The sequence below is a fragment of the Crotalus tigris genome, unplaced genomic scaffold, assembly GCF_016545835.1.
Source record: "Crotalus tigris isolate CLP2741 ecotype Arizona unplaced genomic scaffold, ASM1654583v1 scf7180000024339.11422700, whole genome shotgun sequence".
Classification (NCBI taxonomy): Eukaryota; Metazoa; Chordata; class Lepidosauria; order Squamata; family Viperidae; genus Crotalus; species Crotalus tigris.
The window spans coordinates 7365527-7383041 of record NW_024100509.1 but is presented as its reverse complement, the minus strand read 5'-3'; the positions used below and the strand labels follow the sequence as shown (position 1 = coordinate 7383041).

General features: G+C 41.4%; 1 protein-coding gene across 1 annotated transcript in view; it reads right to left on the bottom strand.

Moving 5' to 3' along the window:
- Nucleotides 1–107: 107 nt before the first annotated feature.
- UCK2 (uridine-cytidine kinase 2) overlaps nucleotides 108–17515 on the bottom strand; it is a 51554-nt gene continuing 34146 nt past the window's right edge. Inside the window, 5 exon segments of the mRNA XM_039326102.1 lie at nucleotides 108–566; nucleotides 965–967; nucleotides 2691–2739; nucleotides 3032–3129; nucleotides 11257–11387. Coding sequence (XP_039182036.1) covers nucleotides 430–566; nucleotides 965–967; nucleotides 2691–2739; nucleotides 3032–3129; nucleotides 11257–11387 — 418 coding nt within the window. The 3' untranslated portion in view covers nucleotides 108–429.

Here is a 17515-nt window from a genome sequence, read left to right as displayed (position 1 = left end):
AGCCTGTTCTTGGGGGGGGGGGGAAGAGACCCAAAAGCGAAGAACTCCCAGAACTAAAGGTTTTTTTTTCTTTTTTACCCCTTCTCCCAGAATATTTTGGCGGAAAATAGAGACGATTATAAAATTACTTTGGACACACTAAACACTGGAACCCAGATAATATGGTGCTGATAAAATATTTTGTGACTATAAAAAATTGAAAAAAAAGATATAATCTCACCATCATGGCAGCTATACTAACTGATACTACATATCAGAAACTATTTGTAGTACCATATAGAAACATATTGCCATTCCTCCATGAAAAGGCTGGAGCAAAACCATTGCAGGCAACCATAATTTAAACTTTAATAAGCCATGAAGCACTGCAATTAGGGGAAGGAGCAAGGACTCAGAGAATGCAACTATGGGGCATAGCAGTGCAGGCCTTTATCTTGCTCTGAGATCAATATGGGCGGCTGCTGGATTCTGAGGGCTGTTACTGGCAGGGAGGAATATAATCATACAGGTACCCATTGAGTTGGCATTCAAGATGTCTTGGATGTGCTGCACAATCAAACTGATGGCTGAAATTGATAGTCAGAAGCAAAATCTTTAAACTCTGGGTGATGTGTATAGTAATCTGGACTGCTGCAGAGACTGTTATATGTACCTTAGTTGAGCTTTATTACTAAGATTTTGAGGATCTGCAATCAAAGCCATTTTTCCAAATCTTGTCTCTGACACCTCCATTGTTAGTCATGGATGCTAATTAAGGTTCCACAGAGAAATATTGCTGGGCACTGGGTAAAGCCCTGACCCTGGGGGCGGGGGAAGAACTGGTTGGGCACAAATCTAATAGATTTAACACTATCATCCTGCTTCATTATAGATTAGGGGTGGGCAATGAATTTTCCCAAGGGGCCACTTGAGGAACTGGGACTGCTGTGGAGAGCCAAACCAATAGCTTGCAACTGCATTCCACCCACTCGCCTGCAAAGCTGCACTTTGACTGAGCAGTGATGGGTGGCTGAGCCTGTGTCCCCTCATACAATGATTGCCACCAGCTCAGGCTGCTCCAGGCAAGAAGTGAGCACTGCACAGGCATAGAAAAACACTTTCTCTCCTCACCCTCCCACAACATCCAACTGACTGAAAGAGTACACAATGACTGCTCAGAGCTGGATCCAACTCAGCTTCTTTCCCCACCCCTGCAGCATGCTTATTTACATTTGGTTTCTAAGTTCTGATAGACTTCATTCAGGCTGGACAGAGACAGGGCTGGATGTGCCTGGGGGCCGGCGGACCATAAAATGCCCAGGTCTGTTATAAATCTATACAATAAAACAGTGGTTCTGAACTTGTGAGGGACCTATCAGTGGCGAGATAAAGTCTTGATTGGCACAAGGTATTTTTAGATGTTTAAGTTATTAAAATATACCCTAAATTATAGATATGAAAAATAACAATGAACTAAGCAATTTTATTTTTGGAAAAAGTGTACTTTTAGAGGGACCCAGATTTTCTGACTTGAGGATTGTTCGAACTAGCATGCAAAGAGGGATGTGGGAGATGTGGCCAGGGTCAGACAGGACAACTCACTATGCCCAACGCACTGTAGCCAACTCCCCACAGCCAACCTGCTGCAGGACAACTTACCATGGCCAACTCACTGCAGGACTACTCGCCACAGGACAATTCAACGCTGTATTAATTGTTTCATTCAGTTACTTTTATTATTGGTGACCACGTTTTCATCAAAATTATTATAACTCTTGTATTTCTGTATTGACTTCATTTTATTATTATTGGTCATGGTTCTGTTGAAATTTAAATTTTGTATTTGTTGGATTGTCCTACATTGAGTTGTCCCATTCTGCAGTGAGGTTGTGCAAGAGATATGTGGCAAGGATTGGAGAATGTGCACAAGGATGCATGGGAGTTGTGGTGAGGGTCTGGAGATGAGAATAACCTTGAGTGATGAGGGGGAGAGATGCAGCCTAGGAAACAAGCAGATAAGGGGGGAGAACCCCCAATGGCTTAACAATCAGAGGAAGAAACTTAAGAAAGACCCGCCCTAATTGATCAGGCAGTTAAAAGTGGCAATGGGAGATTTGTACCTTCAGACTTGCAAGATTATGTTAATGTAGCCTTACAATAAAATAAAATTAGCCCATCTAGTTGCATTTTTATCTGGTTTACTGGAAGTGCTGACAGGATGATGCACAGAGTGCATGAGTGACTCATCAGGGCATGAGCATAGACACACTGGGGGAAACTGCAGAGTGGTGGAAACTTACTCCAGTAACTTGCAATCTTCTCTGCTGGTTTCCCCACTGAATATCTGGGAAAGCTGGCTGGAAATGGTGATCATGCAATTGTAAGATGCTGCAACCAGTTGTAAGTGCATTGCCAAGCATCCAGACTGAATGACCCCAGAAGAGCTAGGACAGCCAGAATTCCAAGGATCAATTATAACCATCATTTGTTTGAACAGTCACTGAAGTCAAGGAGTACCTGTATTAACTTTTTTTAAAAAAATTCTTTACCTATGTATATAATACATTAAAGTGCCATGTCTACTCAGTTCTTTTCTTTTTTTACATATCTAGAGGTTTATTAACATAGAATGACAGAGACAAATCATTTTCTTATAGAATGCCTCCAATTTTCCATTATCCAACTCTCCATTCACCTTATCCCATACTCACCAAGATTATCCATACCTCTAGGGATAATTACATCAGCATATTTCTTGGTCTGCCAGAAAAGAGAAAATCATGTTAGAGGAACTGTAGAGAGGAAATTTCTCTGGGAGAAGATGGGTTGATGGGTTTCTCCCCTTAAACTGTAAGTGGAGTTAGACATCCCCATTTTTGCACTTTCATTTCTACTAGTGTCTGTGCCAGCCATTATAAGAGCAGATGAAGTCCATAAGAGGACTTCCAGAAATACTGCTACTTCTATCTACCGAGTGTTCCACCAGGGTTCTTCTTCTTCTTCTCTAAACCTCCAGTTCCCCTGCCAGGAAAGGGAAAAACTTTTTAGTCACAGGTAAGCAGAATTCTTCGAAGGTTGGCTTGACAAATGTAATGTACTGTGATAAGATCTGCTCTAAATCCCTGCCTTGTTTACTGATATCTCAGAGAACTGCAGACAATAAAGAAACATGAAATAGGTGAATGACAACAGAAAAAAAATAGTACACGGCTACAGTACATTCATAGTACAGCCTAAACACACTATGTTTAAGCCCTCATATGACAAGTGAGCTACTATGATGTAATGGTTTTAGTCTTAGACTAGGATTGAAGAGATAAGATTCAGGTTCATGCTCAGCCACAGAAATTCACAGAACTGCAGGCCAGATAAAAAGAATTCCGCACATTCTTCTGTTCCCTTTTTTAAACTAGTCCCTTTTTGTGCTTCAGTTACCACTTTCACTCACCCCCTCAAAGCTCTTTCAGTAAGATCTGCTTGTTTATTTTTAATTCTACCAATTAATATATATGTATATATATATATATATATATATATATATTTGAAAAAAAAATATTTAAATTTTCAATACATATAATACTTTCCATACATTATATAAGAAAAATAAATAAAAGAGAAAAATACCTTTAAAATAGAACCTTAGGTGTCGCTCGTCTATCTCCTCCCCCCCGACTGCATCTGCCCTCTCAACCTTCCTTCCTTACTTCCCTACTCCCTCTCTCCCCTCCTCTCATCTCTCCCCTCATCCCTTCCTCCCAACCAACTTCCTTCCATCCTTCCTCCTCCCCTCTTATCCTCTTCGGATACAGTTCAGGGGAAATACCCAAGCGGCACCTCCCTCTAAAATACTCTATCTATTTTATACATTAATATTTCTATATAACTAACCTACTTAATCCTACCCATCCCCTCCCACCCTACCCCCCCCCGCTTCCCGGAGCAAAATACAGGGTTATTGTAAACAAAATAAACACAATCTATAACTTTTAAAACAAAAAAAAAATTATACAATAAACAAATTCATACATAACCCTTGTTGTTGTTGTTAATTGAGAAGTCGTGTCCGACCCATCACGACCCCATGGACAACATTCCTCCAGGTCTTCCTGTCCTCTACCATCTTCTGGAGTCCATTTAAATTCACACTACTGCTTCAGTGACTCCATCCAGCCATCTCATTCTCTGTCGTCCCCTTCTTCTATTGCCCTCAATCTTTCCCAGCATTAGGCTCTTCTCCAGTGAGTCCTTCCTTCTCATTAGGTGGCCAAAGTACTTGAGTTTCAACTTCAGGATCTGGCCTTCTAAAGAGCAGTCGGGGTTGATCTCTTCTAGGACTGACCGGTTTGAACGCCTTGCAGTCCAAGGGACTCGCAGGAGTCTTCTCCAGCACCATAGTTCAAAGGCCTCAATTCTTTTGCGCTCAGCCTTTCTTATGGTCCAACTTTCACAGCCATACATTGCAACTGGGAAAATCATGGCCTGGACTATGCGCACTTTTGTTGGCAGGGTGATGTCTCTGCTTTTTAGAATGCTGTCTAGATTTGCCATAGCTTTCCTCCCCAGGAGCAAGCGTCTTTTAATTTCTTGGCTGCAGTCCCCATCTGAGGTGATCTTGGAGCCCAGAAAAATAAAATCTGTCACTACCTCCATTTCTTCCCCATCTATTTGCCAGGAATTGAGAGGGCCGGATGCCATGATTTTGGTTTTCTTAATGTTGAGTTTCAAGCCAACTTTTGCACTCTCCTTCTTCACCCGCATCAAGAGGCTCTTTAGTTCCTCTTCACTTTCTGCCATTAGAGTGGTATCATCTGCATATCTTAGGTTGTTGATATTTCTCCCGGCAATCTTAATTCCAACTTTTGATTCATCTAGCCCTGCCTTTCTCATGATGTGCTCTGCATATAAGTTAAATAGGCAGGGCGACAGTATACAGCCTTGCCGGACTCCTTTTCCAATTTTGAACCAATCAGTGGTTCCGTGTTCGGTTCTCACTGTTGCTTCTTGACCCGCATATAGGTTTCTCAAGAGACAAATGAGATGGTCTGGTACTCCCATCTCTTTAAGAACTTGCCACAATTTGTTGTGATCCACACAATCAAAGGCTTTTGCATAGTCAATGAAGCAGAAGTAGATGTTTTTCTGGAACTCCCTAGCTTTCTCCATGATCCAGCGTATGTTGGCAATTTGATCTCTAGTTCCTCTGCCTCTTCGAAATCCTGCCTGTACTTCTGGTAGTTCTCGATCCACATACTGCTGGAGTCTAGCTTGTAGGATTTTAAGGATAACTTTACTAGCATGTGAAATGAGTGCAATGGTGCGATAGTTTGAACATTCTTTGGCATTGCCTTTCTTTGGAATTGGAATGTAAACTGACCTTTTCCAATCCTGTGGCCACTGTTGAGTTTTCCAAATTTGCTGGCAAATTGAGTGTAGCACTTTTACTGCATCTTCTTTTAAGATTTTGAATAGCTCAGCTGGAATACTGTCACCTCCACTAGCTTTGTTGTTGCTCAGATTTTCTAAGGCCCATTTCACTTCACATTCTAGGATGTCTGGTTCGAGGTCAATGACCATCTCATTGTGGTTATCTGGGATGTTAAGCTCATTCTTGTATAGTTCTTCTGTGTAGTTTTGCCATCTCTTCTTAATCTCTTCTGCCTCTGTTAGGTCTCTGCCATTTTGGTCCTTTATCATGCCCATCTTTGCATGAAACGTTCCCTTCATATCTCCAATTTTCTTGAAGAGATCTCTGGTCCTCCCTATTCTGTTGTTTTCTTCTATTTCTTTGCACTGTTCATTTAAGAAGGCATTCTTATCTCTTCTAGCTACTCTCTGGAATTCTGCATTCAATTGGGTGTATCTTTCTCTTTCTCCTTTGCCTTTCGCTTCCCTTCTTTCCTCAGCTATTTGCAAAGCTTCCTGAGACAGCCATTTTGCTTTCTTGCATTTCTTTTTCTTTGGGATGGTTTTAGTTGCTACCTCTTGTACAATGTTGCGAACTTCCATCCATAGTTCTTCAGGCATTCTGTCTATCAGATCCAGTTCCTTAAATCTATTTGTCACCTCTACTGTATATTCATCAGGAATATGATTTAGTTCATACCTGAGTGGCCTAGTGCTTTTCCCTACTTTTTTCAATTTAAGCCTAAATTTTGCAACGAGAAGCTCATGATCTGAGCCACAGTCAGCTCCTGGTCTTGTTTTTACTGACTGTATAGAGCTTCTCCATCTTTGGCTGCAGAGTACATAGTCAATCTGATTTCTATGTTGACCGTCTGGTGATGTCCATGTGTAGAGCCGTCTCTTGGGTTGTTGGAAAAGAGTGTTTGTTATGACCATCGTATTCTCTTGACAAAATTCTATTAGCCTGTGCCCTGCTTCATTTTGTACTCCAAGGCCAAACTTGCCTGTTATTCCGGTTATCTTTTGGCTTCCTACCTTAGCATTCCAATCCCCCATGATGATAAGGACATCATTTTTTGGTGTTAATTCTATAAGGTGCTGTAGGGCTTCATAGAACCGGTCAATTTCATCCTCTTCAGCACCAGTGGTTGGGGCATAGATTTGGACTACTGTGATATTGAATGGTTTGCCTTGGATTCGAATTGAGATCATTCTGTCATTTTGGGGATTGTATCCCAGTATTGCTTTTCCTATTCTTTTATTGACTATGAAGGCTACTCCATTTCTTCTGAGGGATTCTTGCCCACAGTAGTATACCTGATGGTCATCTGAGTTAAATTCACCCATTCCTGTCCATTTTAGTTCGCTGATTCCTAAGATGTCGATGTTCAGTCTTGTCATCTCTTTTTTGACTACGTCTAGCTTGCCTTGATTCATGGATCTTACATTCCAGGTTCCTATGGAGAAAAAATCTTTACAGCATCGGACTTTCCTTTCACCACCAGATATATCCACAGCTGAGCGTCCTTTCGGCTTTGGCCCAGTCGCTTCATTCTTTCTGGCGCTACTAGTACTAGCCCTCTGCTCTTCCCCAGTAGCATATTGGACACCTTCCGACCTGAGGGGCTCATCTTCCAGCGTCATATCTTTTTTCCTTTTAGTACTGTCCATGGGGTTTTCATAGCAAAGATACTGGAGTGGTTTGCCATTTCCTTCTCCAGTGGATCACATTTTGTCAGAACTCTCTGCTATAACCTGTCCGTCTTGGGTGGCCCTGCACGGCATAGCTTATAGCTTCATTGAGTTACGCAAGCCGCTTCACCACGACAAGGCAGTAATCCATAAAGGGGCATAACCCTTAACTCCCTTTAAACTTTAAAAATAATAAAATAAACAAATCTACTATAAATCAAATATTATAAAATTCTATAAATAATAATTATTACTTCAAAAAAAGAGAGAGAAAAAATTAATCATAAAATAAATGAAACTTTAAAATTCCATATTTATTCTGAATATAATCTATCCACCTTCTCCACACTATGATAATTTTTTCTTGTGTATGGTCCTTTAAATAAGCAGAAATCTTTGCCATTTCTGCTAAATTGGAAACTTTAAGTATCCATTCTTCTAAAGTAGGCAGCGAATCCTTCTTCCAATATAAACCTACAAGTAACCTTGCTGCAGTTATTAAATTCAACATTAAAATAGTTTCATTAACATCTAAATCCATAAAAATACCCAATAAAAATAATTGAGGAGTAAACTTTATCTTCTTTTTAAAAATCTTTTGAATGTTCCACCAAATCATTATCCAAAAAGCCTTAACCTTCTTACAGGTCCACCAAACGTGAAAGTAAGTTGCATCAGTACTACCACACCTCCAACATTTGGGCTGTAAGTTAGGATACATACAAGACAATTTTTTGGGATCCAAATGCCACCTATAAAACATTTTGTAAAAATTTTCCCTCAAATTTTCCTAACTATACCACCCCTATTAAAATTACCTATATCAAGGACAATGAGGTCACAAAGGTAAAGAAAACTTTACTGGTGAAAGGAAAGGCATGCCAAGGTTTGACAAGTCAAGGGAGGGGAGGAACAACAGATGTAAGGAACCTTGATTTTATTACTTTGACTCTTCTTTCTGATGAAACAATGGTGCCACCAGCTGGTAACATGATGGGAGAGGCTAAGAAAGGACCCAATGCTGGGAAGGAGCTCTTCAGCCTGCACAAGCTGAAGAAGTGTTGGTGTTGATGATGCATCAAGCAGTCAGTTTACTCTCCTCCAGTAGCAATTTGAGATTGAAGACAGGTCTAGAGGAGAAAGAGCTGTTACTTTCTGAATATGGATTCCCAGCACATAGTGCTGGAGGTGGCGGCTAACAAATCATACTCAATGTGTAGTCCTCAATGGAAGTACACCAACATGGAAGGAAGAAGCAGCGGGATACCCCAAGGCTCCATTTCAGGCCCATTATTCTTCAACATCTTCATAAATGATTTAGATGAGGAATAGAAGGGAACTCATCAAATTTGAAGATGACACAAACTGGCAGGAATAGCCAACACCCCAGAAGACAAGCTCAGGATCCAAAAGGATCTTGGCAGATTTGAAGACAGACTCACGATCCAGATGGATCTCAACAGATCTGAACACTGGACCCTATCTAACAAAATCAATATAGAGAAAAGTAAGATTTTATACCTAGGCAAGAAAAAACAAATGTACAGGTACATATTAGGTGAAACCTGGTTCAACAGCAGTAACTATGAGAGAGATCTTGGAGTCCTAGTGGACAATCATTTAAATATGAGCCAGCAGTGTGCATCGGCAGCCAAAAAAGCTTATCAGAGAGATAGAATCAAGATAACGTGAAGTATTAATACCACTTTCTAAGTAAGACCACACTTAGAATATACTACAACCATATATAAAAAAGATGTAGACTCTGGAAAGAGTGCAGAAAAGAGCATCAAAGATGCTGGAGAGTAAAACAGGAATAACAGTAGCAGGAATTGGCTTTGTCTAGTCCAGTGAAAAGAAGAATTATGGGTGACATGATAGAAGTGTTCCAATATTTGAGGGGGTCAACCTATTTTCCAAAGCACCAGAAGAAACGATGGAAACTCATCAAGGAAAGAAGCAACCTAGAACTAAGGAGAAATTTCCTGACAGCACAATTAACCAGTGGAATGGCTTGCCTTCAGAAGTTAACAATGTCAACTTCATATAAAGAAAATCTGTATAAAATGTTTTATAGATGGCACTTTCCACCAGAAAGATTAGCAAAAATGTTTAAAAATATGTCAGATAGATGTTGGAAATGTAAACATAACATAGGCATGTATTATCATATTTGGTGGACATGTGGGAAGGCAAAGGCCTATTGGAAAAGCATACATATGTGGTTAGAAAAAATATTGGCGAACAAGTGGATTTTAAACCTGAACTTTTTTTACTAGGCATTATGTCTGAAAAGACTAATAAGCAGAAATTATATTTAATTCTACATATTACCACAGCAGCAAGAATAATTTTTGCACAATACTGGAAGAATGAAGGATTGCCATCAGAAGAAGAAATAATCACGAAAATATTGGAATGTGCAGAGATGGACAGACTAACTATGAGGCTGAAAGACAAAGAAGATACGACTACTATAAAATTTGGAACTTATTTTATTCTTGGTTAGAGAAAAGAATGAAGGATTAGGAATTGAACATGTATTAGCTTAATAAACTCAAGACAACTTGTTGATTGGAAAAATTAACATATGTTGATGGAAAAAAATTAATAAAAAAGATTGTTAAAAGAAAAAGAAAAAAAAGAAGTTGGAGTGCTAGATCACTAGAGGCTTTTAAGAAGAGACAGGACAGGCACTTGTCTGGAATGGTATTGGTTCTCCTGCTTGAGCAGGGGGTTGGACTAGAAGACCTCCAAAGTCCCTTCCAATTATGTTATTCTGTATTTCTGTAATGATGGCATAGCTGCTTGATATAGCTCAAAGCAGATTAATCACACTGCTGTCTGAGCATATTGCTGAGTGAACAACTATATTTCAGTCATCAGGGCAGTAGCCACAGCAAACAAAGGACACATTTTGTTGACATCAGCTGTCTTGCTTACACAGATATCTTTTCTGCACTTGAGCCATTATTCTTAGTAACAAAACTCAGAAGCACAAAATTGACCATTCTGAGCATAATTCTTTTCTTAGAAAAGAAACCACCCATTAACTATAAGCTGAACTTTATTTGAATAGGGTACAGAGAATGAGGTGGCTGGATGGAGTCACTGAAGCAGTAGGAGTGAGCTTAAATGGAGACCAGAAGATGGTAGAGGACAGGAAGACCTGGAGGAACATTGTCCATGGGGTCGTGATGGGTCGGACACAACTTCACAACTAACAACAACAACAACAACAACTGTATACTGCCCTTAAGAAGAAAAGCAAATGAAATGTTGGAAATAATATTAAACATTGTGTTTGAAAGCATGCATATGCACTACAATTTCTTCCCCCCATTTTTCCTTTTCTGATATTTTCTATTTTATCCCTCATTGAAACTTAATAAAGTTGAATTTAGGCCTTTTATGCCTAAATTTACACAAAAGTGATGAAAATGCAAGAAATACTATCTGTTGATTTGGTTGGGTGTACTGGTTGACCTGCTAAACCTGGGTGTGAGCAGTCTGTGCATGCTCTTGGTTGTTGATATTGTTTATTCAAGATACCTATGCTATAAGACTGTAATCGGCAAAGATGCTCTGAAAACTCCACAATCTACAGACAAAATGCATACCTTAATTCAGCATGCATACCTTAATTCAGCAAAACATCTTTTTCTCTACTGAAAGAATTATGCTTGACTTAAACTTGCAAAAGGCTCTATGCTGGTTGTTATGCTAAACTTAAGTATATATAAACTTAAGTATATATGAACACTCTGTGCATGGCCTTGTTTACCACCTGCTGCAATCAATAGTGCATTCTATACCTTTCTCTGCTACTTAAGCTTCAGCCTATTTTTTGTCACCCAAAAGTATTATTCTGAATATTACTATTTATCATAGGAAAACACCTTAAACAACTTCATATTTTATATTTGATTTTATTTCAGCAAAACTGTGCCAGACTTGAAATGGATCAACAGAAATTCAGGAATGCAGAATTCTGAATCTGAAACAAAACACATTTCCAAATGTTCCTGTGAATTAAAAGTTGTCTCAAGAATAGTCATTTGTGTTGATTTCTCTGGATACACATGCAGTTCTCACATAACCAATGAGAAGTATTGCCCAGTAAATATATACTCAATTGATCTTGTGCTAATGTTATAAAGAGAGGGTCATCCTACAACCTACCCCTATGGGAGAGCCGAGTGCCTGGATCTATATCCACAAATAGTTTCATCTGGAAAAGATCCCGAACTTCCTCATTATAGAAGACTAGGATGCCCACATCAGCAGGATACACATGTACTGTTTCTTCTTTGCTATAGACATACACAAAAAGATTCTAATATAATTCAAAAACAAAACAACCAATTTTCTTCAAAACAAGCAGAACTCTTCAACATTTTCATAAATGATCTGTAAGGACCCACCCCACTCTGCATCTTAAGAAGACAGAACTCTTGGAATATTTCTTCTAATAGGCATCCTTTATTAAGAGAAAATGGTTGCAGGCGTTCTAGACAGGACTTGGGGCCCAAGTCCTACGGTTCAAGGTTTTAAGGGATTCCCAGCAGCCCCACCCCACCCCACCATCTTTCCAGTGACAATCCCAGGCGTTACATTTCCACCCCCTTTTTCCTCACTGCTGGTGGAAGGGAGATTTCAGAGAGGAGTAGATGAAAGCTGATGGCCCTATTGTTATGCTTTAGTCCTTTGGGTGGTATCCACATTCACCCCTTTGAAGTTGTACCAAAGGAAGTGAGGGTCATAAAACCTCTTTGTTCACCCCCCTTCCCCTTCATCGTATGACAGAATCCAGAGAGGGCAGAAATGGGGTTTTCCATAGTCGATAACTAGAGATGAAATATAATTGGATTCTGACATCCTGCCCCCTTAAAAATAAGATAGATCCACCTGAAAGAACACAAAACAGGTATAAAAGTTAGTCAGGCTTGATAGGATACTCTGTGTGAAACTTCTTTAATAGCTTCGGGGCTCTGACATCACGTTTATGGACCCACTCGTTTTGTGAGGCAGGGAGGTGTTTCCATGCAACTAGGTACTGAGTCGCTCCATGATATCTCCTAGAGTCTAGGATTTCTTTTATTTCAAAGTGTTGTTCGCCCTCCACCATGATTGGAGGTGGGGGGGATTTTTGGCCGTAATGATGACTGATGCTCTCTTTTCAGCAAGCTGCAATGAAAAATTGGGTGTATTTGCCTGAGATTTTTGGGTAATTCTAATTCTACTGTTATTGGGTTTATGATTCTTTTAATTGGAAAAGGCCCTATATATTTTGTTCCAAGTTTTTTACAGGGTTGTAGGGACTTTAGGTATTTTGTAGATAAGTACACCATTTCTCCTATAATGAATAGTGTAGGCTTAACCCTTTTTTTATCGGCTTGTGCTTTGTATGCCTGCCTAGCTTCATCTAGTGCTTTTCTAACTATTGGCCAGGTGTTTTGTAATTGTTCCATCCATTCTTTCAGTGATGGGATTGCCAGTTCGTTTGGGGTTAATTCTGGCATGGGGTTGAAACTTTGATCGGTGGCTATTTGAAAAGGAGTGTAACATGTGCTGGAGTGGACTGCATTATTGTATGCAACTTCTGCGAAAGGGAGTAGGTCCGTCCAATCGGACTGTTGGAAATTCAGAAAGCATCTTAAATATTGCTCAAGTACTGAGTGACACCGTTCTGTTTGTCCATCCCCTTGTGGATGATGGCTAGATGTCAGTCCCTGAGTGGTCCCTAAGAGGGATAAAAATTCCTTCCAAAATGCAGACATAAATTGCACTCCCCTATCAGAGATGATGCGTTGGGGTGCCCCATGCAATCTGTAAATGTGCTGGATGAAACGTTTCACTAAGGCTTTTGCAGTGGGAATCTTTTGGCAAGGGATAAAGTGCACCTGTTTGGAAAAAAGTCTGTGACCTTCCAGACAACACTATTCCCATTGCTTTCTGGTAATTCCACTATAAAATCCATGGCTATTTCCCTCCAGGGGGCTGAGGGATTTGCCACTGTTTGTAAAAGTCCAGGCGATTTCCCTTGCAACTTTTTTGCAGTTGCACACTTTGGGCAGCTGGCCACGTAACTTTCTATGTCCTTTTTTACAGATGGCCACCAAAATTGCCATTTAATTAAGTGTAATGTGTTTACAAATCCAAAATGCCCTGCTGATTTTGTGTTGTGGCAAAGCTGCATGAATGTGACTCCTTGGGTTGTTGGTATATATAACTTTTCCCCCACCCAAGGCAGCCTGTCTCTCATTGTGCACACATTTTTGTTTTTCTGGAACCATTCATGTTTCCAAACTTTTCCGGAATTCAATTCCAGTTTGGCTGCCCAGCTGTGGTTTTAATTTAGCTTGGGCTCTGGTGGTTACTGGCGCTGCCAGTTGTGATTCTACCATCATCAGTTTAGAGTCGGTGGCTCGCGTGCTGTTATATTGGGACATGCGAGATAGTGCATCTTTCCCCCCAGCAAATGCTTGAGCGTAAATTGGAACTGGTGAAAATGCTGGGACCAGCGGGCTTGCTTGGGGTTGAGCTTCCTGGGTGTTTTCAGGGCTTCCTTTTGTGGTCAGTCCACACCTGGAAGGAGATTTTGTTGCCTTCAAGGAACTGGCACCACGTGAGTAATGACCAATGTATCCCATATGCCTCTTTCTCCCATATGGGCCAGTGCTGTTCCATTTCCGTGAGTTTCTTGGATGTATATGCACAGGGTTGCAATACCCCTTCATCGTTTTCTTGTAATAGTACAGCCCCCACTGCCACATCACTTGCATCTGCCTGTATTACGAAGGGCTTATCCATGTCTGGGTGCCTCAGTACTGGTTTGACAGAGAAAAGTCTCTTTAATCTCTCAAACGCTGCTTGGCACTCCATTGTCCATGTTAGTGGCTGGCTAGGTTTTACTGAGGATGCTCCCTTTGTTTTTAGTAAGTTCGTGAGGGGCAGGGCTATCTGGGCAAATAATTAGAGATGAAATATAATTGGATTCTGACATGATCTAGATGAGGGGATAATCTAAAAAAGAGAAGCACTAGGAGTGATATGACTGCAGTTTTTCAGTACTTGAGGGGCTGCAACAGAGAAGAGGGGATTCACCTATTCTCCAGTGCACCTGAGGGCAGGATAAAAAGTAACAGATGGAAGATCATTAACTAAGGAGAAATTTCCTGACAGTGGAAATTTACTTATTTATTATGGTTATCCCACCTTTATTATTTTTACAAATAACTCAAGGCAGCAAACATACCTTCCTTCTTTTATTTTTCCCACAACAACAACCCTGTGAGGCGAGTTGGCCTAAGAGAATGTGACTCACCTGGCTTTCATAGCTAAGACAGAACTAGAACTCATGGTCTCCAGCTTTCTAGCCTAGTACCTTAACGACTAGACGAACAGGCCAAACAGTGGAATGGCTTGCCTCCAGAAACTGTGGAAGTTTTCACTGGAGGTTTTCAAAAAGAGATTGGACAACAATTACATCTGGAATAGTATAAGGTCTCCTGCTTGAGAAGAGGGTTCGGCTAGAACAGGGGTCTTCAAACTTGGCCCTTTTATGACTTGTGAACTTCAACTCCCAGAATTCCTCAGCTAGCAATAGTGGGCTAGAAGATCTCTTCTAATCATATTAATCTATGCTCTGTATTGTAATAGAAAGAGTAATTTTGCTTCCAAGCAGCACTGGGTGAGTGAGCGAAGGAGGAAACAGGAATTTGATAAGAGAACTCAATAAGGGAATTTTAAAGGTCTGCATCCTAACTTTGTGATTTAGACCCATGACATCCAGTTGTAAAGCCCAAGATGGAACCTTGCCTTTTATTTTTTCACCTGCTGGGAAAACAGCAACCAAAGCTTTGCTGCTCCTCTTACTGTATTGGATTCTTAGCTCCTGCCTATTATTTGGGAATATAGTATGCCAACTCCCATTTAAATACCTGCTGGCTGGAATGTGACCCTTAGGCTCCCACTTCACCTCCAGCCACCTGTCTCAGCCCATGCACAGCCAGATTTCCTCCTCTGCTGTCCCTCCCTTGGCCATTCTCCCTGGGCAATGGGCCCCTGGCCCTTCAGCCTGGCCCATTCGCCCAGACACAGTTTGTCCCAGGAGTTTCGCTCCACAGGTCAAGAAGCCGCCAGACAATCGGGTGGCAGGTAGCAATGATGGCACTGGGAAGGGAGAGCGAGGGGGTGTGAGGGGGATGTAATTGGTGATAGGTTATGGGAGAGAGTAAGATCTGGAGGGGGAATGGCAAGAAAACCCTGCTTGTGCGTGACTGCTGGGTGTGCCTAGTGGGTGGGGGTGGAATGGTGCCAGCACATGGGGTGACAGCCGAACTGCCTGTTCAGTTTTAGGCTGAAGTCCACACACAGAGGCAATGGCAGTGGGGAGAGGTCAAAATTGGAAGCCCCTGTCCACTGCTGCCTGCTCATTGTCCATGGCAGCTTCCCATTTTCAACCCCCTCCCCATTGCCTCCGCACCTGGACTCTGGCCTGATGCTGAACGGGTAGTTTGGCTGCCCCTCCCACTGGGCATCAGCATCGTTCGACTCCCCCCCAGGCACCCCCAACAGCTGCAATTACCATCAATGCCCTGCCGCTCCTCCAGCAGCCCCAGCAGCAGTGCGCAAGCATTTGCCTGCCATCCTCCCAGACATCCCCAGAAGCAGCACGCAAGCAGTGTTTGTCTGCTGCCCACCCCCAGCAGAACTTGCTCTCTCCCATAACCTGTCACCAATCGCATCCCCTCACAGCCCCCTCACTCTCCCTTCCTAGTGCCATTGTTGCCTCCTGCCACCCAATTGGCTGGTGGCTTCTTGTCCCATGGACTGAAACACCTGGGACAAACGGTGTCTGGACAAATGAGCCAGGCCGAAGGGCGAGGGGCAAAGGGATAGTGGCCCATTGCTCAGGGAGAATGTCCAGGGGAGGGTCAGCAGAGGAGGAAAGCTGGCTAAGGTGAATCGGCTAAGGTGAGTGATTGGAGGCAAAGAGATCAATGGTGGGAACCTAAAAGTCCTAGACCCCTGCTGGCTGAGAGCAACCCTCCAGAAAACAGAATAACAAGAGTTGGAAGGGACTTTGGAGGTTTTCTAGAACAACTTCAAGCAGGAGACCCTCTACTACTCTGGACAAATGGCTGTCCAATCTCTTTTTAAAAACCTCCAGTGATGGAGCACCCGCAAGATTTGGAGGCAAGCCATTCTACTGATTAATTGTTCTCAATCAGGAAATTTCTCCTTAGTTCTAAGTTGGATCTCTCCTCAATATGTTTCTATACATTACTGCTTGTCCTGCCCTCTGGTGCTTTGGCGAATAGGTTGACTCCTCTTCTTTGTAATAGCCCCTCAAATATTGATATCTTAATATCAACCTGATGCAGCCTAGGACAGCACTGGCTTTTTTGGCAGCTGCAGCACACTGCTGGCTATTTTTGAGCCAAGTTTCACCTAATCTGTACTTGTACATTTGGTTTCTCTTGCTTAAGTGTAAAACCTTACTTTTCTCTACATTAAATTTCAGTTTGTTGAATAGGGCCCAGTGTTCAAGTCTGTCAAGATCCATTTGGATCCTGAAACTATTTTCTGGTGTGTTGCTTATTCCTGCCACCTTGATGTCATCTGATGGGTTCCCCTTCTATCACTTCACTTATGAAGATATTGAAGAGTACTGGGCCTCAGGTAACTGGTCTGTATTTTCCTGAATCCATTTTTCTTCCTGTTTTGAAGATGGGAACATCAGCTCTCTTGACTTTTGATTTTATGGTGTGTTTTTTTACTTTTGACTTTTTTGATCATTGACTCTGCTCCATAAGTCTACTCCATAAACTCTTCCAGCTGCCACACCTGCCAGACTTGCACTATCTCCCACCCCAATAACTCACTTACAGAATGGTTGATGGAAATGCAGTCAGGGGTACAGCAGTTCATTGTTTTGCTACCTCCTACCAGATTTTCTATTTACTTAGTTTGCAGAAGTCATCTTGAAAAATTGCAAATGGCAATCACATGACTGCAGGATGCTGTGACCATTGTAAAGTTGTAGATATATAGATAATTTTATTGTCATTTTTTACTGTGGGCACAATGGGCACATATTAAAAATAAATTTAGTTGCTTGCTCTCAAAGTGTACACGTACATAACACACATTTAAACATATTGTATACAACATATGTATAGACCTATATCCTTACATATAAGTAACATATATATTAATCATGTCCATCTTGAACACATAATGGAAGGAGAAAGCTTTACAGTTCACAAGGTTAATACTGTACAAAACTGTGACTGAATCTGGATTTCAGCTTAGGATACCACGGAGCCTCCTCCCAGAAGGTAACAAGGAAAACAAGTCGCGAAGAGGATGTGTAGTGTCCCAGACAATCTTACAGACCCTGCTCAAGCAATGCTTATGTGCTATGTCCTGGATG